This window comes from Pteronotus mesoamericanus, unplaced genomic scaffold, assembly GCF_021234165.1.
Source record: "Pteronotus mesoamericanus isolate MK-2021 breed Mesoamerican mustached bat unplaced genomic scaffold, CSHL_Meso_final contig_599, whole genome shotgun sequence".
Lineage (NCBI taxonomy): Eukaryota > Metazoa > Chordata > Mammalia > Chiroptera > Mormoopidae > Pteronotus > Pteronotus mesoamericanus.
The window spans coordinates 1-6,605 of NW_026555212.1; the positions used below are offsets into that span (position 1 = coordinate 1).

The window sequence follows — 6,605 nt, forward strand, 5'->3', positions numbered from 1 at the left end:
CAATTGTTACTACTTTTTGTGTAGCAATCTTCTTTGCAGAGGCTAACTATGGCGGCTGTAAGGCTGTTCCTCACACATTTTTGCAGTCCTGAAGAGTGATTTCAAGATGGTGTGTCTCTAGGGATTAAAAAAAAACAAAAACAAACCCTCGTATAGCCCATCTCTAGTCTTAAGTCTGGTTGTTCCAAACAAGTAGCCATTGGTTTTTCTACTTAGGTTTTATGATACACTAAACACAGAATTCTCTATTCAGCTAGCTGTGCCCAGCTTCAGCTCTTGCATGTTTTCTTTCTTGGTGTGAACCTCTAGGGCACTCAGCAACCCTTAGCCCTTCCTGACAAATACTGCCATCAGCATTATCGGTGTTTCGTTTATTATTCTCACTTTTGGACAATTCGTGAAAAGAGAGCAGAGACATCTTTGCTGTGATATATTAGATTGTGCTCTTACTTCTTTTAACTTATTTTATTTTGACTGGCTGTGAAATACTTAGCCCTGAGCTCACACATAGTAGGAGTAAAGCAAATGGTGGGTGTTATTAGATACTTTGTAAACATTTCTCCAAGGTCTCTGGAGCTAGTATGAGCCTCATCCTTTACCCTCCAGAAATCCGCGCGCAAGTTCCAGCACAGCCCCTTCTCCTTGGAATATACATGCGCCACCAAGTCAAGAGTAATTGGTTAAGTTGCATCTTGGGAGCGGAAGTTGTACTCTCAAGCATGCGCCTTATGAGAGCAGTTCTTGCATATACCGTCCCTCTTGCCGTCTAACTCCCACCCGCATGCGCAGCAACCCCCCGCCGCGTGCGCATGTGAGCATGCGCGCCCCACCCCCAGCAGTAGGCGGTAAATTTTTGCTTAAGTAATCTGTAGAAGAACCTTGAAGGTGCCAGATGCATGGGAGGAGCTGCAGAAGCTACTGCCTCATGGACAGCGCTCAGGGTATGAAGCTGCAGGACCAGCCGAGCCAGGATGCCGATGGCTTCCTCGGTCTGGTAGTGGATGAGGATGGTGGAGAATTGCATGGTTCGTGCTGGTCAGCCAACTCCAACAAACCTACATTTTCTGGGCAAGGGAAGCAGACCGGACACCACACCGATGCAGCCACTCACCTCATTCTTTCCATGGCCTAGGCTACATAACGCCCTAATCATTCTTTTTCGGTTTTTACTTTTGCAGATGCAAAGCCTATGGGGATCTCGCTAATCCCAGAGGAAGAAGAGGGAAAAGGTACACAGCCTGAACCTGAGTGGAGAGCAGAAGGAGAAGAGAAAGGAGCTGAAGAAGAAGCAAAAGAAGGCAACGACAGTGGCCCAGGTAGCTCACACACCCTGAGCCCCATGGAGGTTGAAAACCACGAGGCCAGCCGCGTTAGTGGCCAAGGACCAGGAGAGCAGCGACAGGAAGAACAGCCAGGGGACAGGCAGCAGGTGGCCCAGCATGCCATGTTCACCGAGGTGCAGCTGCAAGAGCTGGAGCGCATTTTCCAACGTAATCCCCATCCCGACTTGGTGATGAGGTAAGTGGATTGCCAGGGTTGGCACTCTTTCCAGTCAGCATGTGGCGATAGGCCGCAGCGGCCTTTGGCGCCCCCTCATAGGCCCCTCTTGTTCTCTCCTGAACTAAAAGCAACCTAAGGATTGGAGGCTGTGAGGAGGAATGGCGGCGGCTCTCCTACAGTTGAGTCCGGGCGGGGCGGGGGAGGGAGGTCTGCTATGCCTTTTGGGACTCAAGGTGCATAAAGTCATGGTGTATTTAAATGAATCAAACTGGGAATCAGGCAGGCACCTGTTATTTTAAATAACTTTATATTAGAACCAGATTCTATCTTAATTTAAAATGTTGAGAAATCTGTTCACCATAGATTATTTGGGTGTTGGTTTTTATATTTTTAAATGCTGCATTTGAAAATTATTTAACTTGGGTAGTGATTTTTCTGCATCCCCTTAAATGTGGCTCATCAGAAGCACGACTCAAGCTCCATATTATGAAATAGTGGGGGTGGGGGCTGGGGATTAAAATTTTTTTAAATAAGCACAATCAAAGAATGAAGAGCAGAGAGTTTATATTGTTCTTTACCATCTACTAGCAATGTACTCCAACCTGTGCATCACTCTTAGGTAGGCAGAAAAGCCAAGCCATTTAAGGGTGTAACTTAATCCATAAAATGGGTAAGAACGATGGTTGAAAGTTGGTTGGAGATATTTCCTCTGTCAGAGAAGCAGTTGTTTTGAAGTTGGTAACACTAAAAGAAACAATGAGAATTTTATATTCTCAAAGCATATTTTCAAAAATGCTTTGTCAATTTAATTTCACTGTAAAACCTGAAATGGTGTGCGTTTTCCTACTACAGCAATTGATACATAAAATAAACCACTGGCATTACCCTGAAAATAATTTAAATAAGACTGAAATATTTTATATTCAATGTTCATCCACATCTCTGGATACTGACCATTTGTGGTTTTCTCCTCTCAGACAGGACATTGCGGCTCGCATGAATGTGCCTGAAGCCAGAGTGCAGGTCAGTAAACCTAAAAAAAGCCATTGGGCGGGGCAGCCATTCTCAAACCTGCTTGGGGACTTAACACATCTTTGTCCAAGACAGTGTCAAGTTCTTGTGGTTTTATTGCCTTTTTCATCATTGGAAAACAAGCTTGGTGTCTGAACTAATAAGATAAATAAACTCTAGCTTTTGAAAATTGCCCATTATCAGAGGGAACATGATTTCCAATTGGAAAAATAATTACTATAAGCTATACCTATATTAACTTATATGTTATATGTGTATCTCACACACACAGTTCAACTGCTAACACTGATATACTTGAGATTAAACTTTCATGTGAGGTCATATTGGGGTTAAGCGTCAAGTGGAAATTACTGATATTAATGAACCAAGGAGTGTAATTATACAAAAATGTGGGCTTTTTTATTTTAATGATTGAATCAAAAAAGATATAAAACCACAGCTTCTGAAAGAACCATTTGTTCTTGCTTACTCTTGTACCTCTCTTTGAACTTGACTTGGCCTCCTGTCAGGCCTTGTATTTCAGAGCAGGGACTCTGAAAATATCCTTGTTGAGGACAGTTTGTCCATAGGGATATCCACAAGGTAACTTGTGGGCATGAGGTGATTGTAGTTTTAAACTTTCACAAAAGAATTGACCTTTAACTTTTTGGCAATTTTCTCCTTGTCCATGGCAGTTGTCATATTGTGGTGATAGTGGTCAATTCCAGCCACTGGATCATGGCAATAGGGGCAGTCTGAGGTGTCATCATCAACATTCCTCATGATGACTGCTTCCCACCTGGAGTAGCTTCCGGCTGGGATCCGGGTTTCATAAACTTGCCCATTTTGACTGCAGCCACTTGGGGCTAGAGCAGAAAGGGAGTTGCTAAAGTATTTAAAAAACAAGCATAAGCTTATTGCATAAGGGGTAAATTTATATTTAGGGGCAGGAGCAGGAAGTAATTTACACACTAGAACACAACAGATGAGCAACCAAAATCTGTTTAGTAAATGTGAGAAAAGTGTTGGGGTGGGTAGTCCCCAAGTCCAAATACCTGTTTCTCCTGTGGTTCTTTTTAAGGGTTTGGAGAAACAGCATAGAGAGTGGCAGCCCTACATTTTAATTTTGTGGAATACTCAGATATCTCAGCCTGCAAACATTGCTAATATAGTTGGCTGTGCATTATGGTGGGGGTGAAACGGAAAGTTGCAACTTTTGAAATGTGTCTGAAAAAAGAAATGAACTAAAACAATTTCAGAGTTCTACCAACCTAAGGAAGGCATTAAGTGCTAGGCTGGATTAATATAGAATCAACCGTGTACTCTGGGGATAGATACCACACACAGTGAAATTTTAGAAACTACCTAAGAGATCTTTCCCTTCCTTTTTGTGAAGAGACGGGTTGTGTGGAACTTGTTGGTAGTGGGAGGTGGCTCTTAGCTCAGGCTGTATGCTCACCTGGGGTAATCTGAGATACTTTTTTGTTTCCTCAGTCAGCAATGACTGACTTATGGGTCAGTGGATCAAGAGGTGACTTTCTGAGACCATACATAGACCTAAGTTGAATCAAAGAACAATTTAGAGTAAAAATGGAGAAGAAAAGAGAGGAAAAATCAGGATGGGCCTATCAGCTTTGCTGCAGACAGTGTGTGTGAGTGCACTGACAGAATCTGGCGGCAGATCTTCTGCTGGTGAGCTGCCTGAAAAGCAGCCCAACCAGGCAGGCCACTGAGTGCCAAGGGCAGGGATCACAGTCAGGGATGACCAGGGCTTGGGAGGAGCAGGGCTCTGCTTTCTAACCTCAGGCAAAGCCAGCTCAGAGGAAAAGAAATGATTCAGTTTAGGTGACTTGCTTCCCCCTCCTAGGGTTTGTATAGTGCCGCCTCAATTGGGTTCTAAAGGGGAAAAGCCACAGAAGCAAACAAAATGTCTTCATTGACTTCCAAATTCTACAGCATGAATTCCACCGAGAAATTTTCCCGGTTTCGTTAAGATATAATTGACATACAACACTTTATAAGTTTAAAGCGTACAGCATGAAAATTTGACTTGCATATATTGAGAAATGACTGACAAAATAAGTTTAGTTAGCATCCATCATGTCACATAGATACAAAATGAAGAATAAATTTTTTTTCTTGTAATGAGAACTTTTAGAATTTGTTCTCTTAACAACTTTCACAGTGTGAACTGTAGTCATCTTGTTTATATCCTACATCCCCAGGACTTATTTATCTTATAACTGCAACTTTGTACCTTTTTACCACCTTGGTCCAGCTCTCCACCCCAGCCACCCACTTTAGTAACCAAAATTCAGATTGTTTTCCTATCAGTATAGTTTTTAGTTTTTTAGACTGCACATATAAGTGAGGTCACAGGGTGTTTGTCCAAAACAATTTTATTTATTTATATTATTTATTTTAGTTTTTAAATTTTTCTTTCTAAATTATATTTTATTGATTATACTGTTAAAATTGTCCCAATTTTCCCCCCTTTTGCTCCCCCACCATTGTTCATGTCCATGAGTCATGTGTATAAACTCTTTGGCTAAGTTCCTGTACTGCTCTTTACATCCCTGTGGCTATTCTGTGACTACCTGTTTGTACTCCTTAATGCCTCTATGTCTCCACCCATTCCCCCAAAACTGCACTCTCATCTGGCAAACATCAAAACACTCTCCATATCCATGATTCTGTCCCTGTTCTTCTTCTTTGCTTAGTTTGTTGTTTAGATTCAATTATTCACAGGTACAGGTAACAGTTGTTTGACTCTTTCTACCCAAACTCTTGGTGGGGCAAAGATTTTTAGAGTTTTAAGAAATTTGGTTTGAGTCTGTCTAAGTGTTGATTACCTCAACATTCTAAAATATTAAGGCAGCATCCAGGGCTTCAGCTTTACTCATGTCCCAGCAACACAAGCCATAAACTCCCTGGGCCCCCCATGACCAAGCTTCCCTCACAATACCATCTGTTCAACCATTAAGAGGTTTCAGATGATGAACAATCCTTTAGGCATCCTTGACTGAAAGTTTTATTTAAAAATCCAATGCACTCCTACCAACTCCTCACTGTACACCGAAGTAGGGCCTCTTGAAAATGGAGGCTGTTCCCTCAGCAGGATTTTAAAACACACCCACTTTTTACCATAGTCTGCTTCTGCACAGGTGACAGACTACAAGGCAAAGTAATAACAGCAGGTACAGAGGGCCATTCCTCAGTTCCACTTGCATCTATGAAGGGGGACAAATAAAAGTAAAGGTGAGAGCACAGAGAAAGCAATAAGCCAAGCCATAGCCTGGAATATAGTGCTCACTGTGGGTGGGAACTTTCTTAATATGCTTGAGCTAGCAGGAAATAGCTTCCTCTAATGCAGTTTAAAATATTAAGGACATAGAGTTGCTTACTGTGTTTTCTTCAGGTATGATATAAAATGCTCAATGTACTAAACTAATCATTTTTTCTCTCTGAAGGTTTGGTTTAAGAATAAGAGGAGACATCAGAGGGCGTTAAGGCACAGAAACGTGCACCCTGTGTCCCAGGGTCACCCCACTGGCATTAATTCGGGTGGATCCCACAATCCTATCATTAATCAGCAACATGCTTGGATATTCTTTCAGCAGCCGGCTTACATATGGTATCCTCATCCACTGGCGCTGGGGCTTCTGCTGCCGCCTATGCTACCCATTCCTCCTCTGTTCTTGCCTCCTCCTCCGCCCTTCTTTTTTCCACATTTGCCTCCTGGTGTCCCATTCCCACTTGCCTGGGCATGGTACTTATTTGTGTTTTATCGGTGAATGATACGTTTATGGCCCTCATTTTCTAATAGTTCACCGAATATTTGTTTTGTGTATTAAATAAAAGTACTAAGTCACTGACCCGCTATTTGAGGGCACATTCTTTGTAGTTTCAATAAAGTTGTTAATTCTCTGTATGTTTGCACTGTGTATTATATGGGGTTGTTAACTGTGGTGGGAATTGCTACGAAAATGCCATTGAAATGGGACAGATCCAACATATCCCCCAATATCTCAGCCTCTACAGCCACCTCCCCGTGTCCTATCTGCACACCCTGCCACTGGACCACAAACATACAC

The 6,605-nt window shown here is 42.4% G+C and overlaps 1 protein-coding gene and 1 pseudogene across 1 annotated transcript; one reads left to right on the forward strand and one right to left on the reverse strand.

The window, feature by feature from the left end:
* Positions 1-943: 943 nt before the first annotated feature.
* Positions 944-6,280, forward strand: LOC129076550 (rhox homeobox family member 2-like; the record flags this gene model as incomplete). Its single annotated transcript, XM_054580708.1, has 4 exons — positions 944-1,025; positions 1,179-1,518; positions 2,478-2,523; positions 5,982-6,280. Coding segments are annotated over exons 1-4 (767 nt in total), but the record flags the coding sequence as incomplete, so codon positions are not given.
* Positions 2,792-3,356, reverse strand: LOC129076551 (60S ribosomal protein L27-like; annotated as a pseudogene).
* Positions 6,281-6,605: the final 325 nt, after the last annotated feature.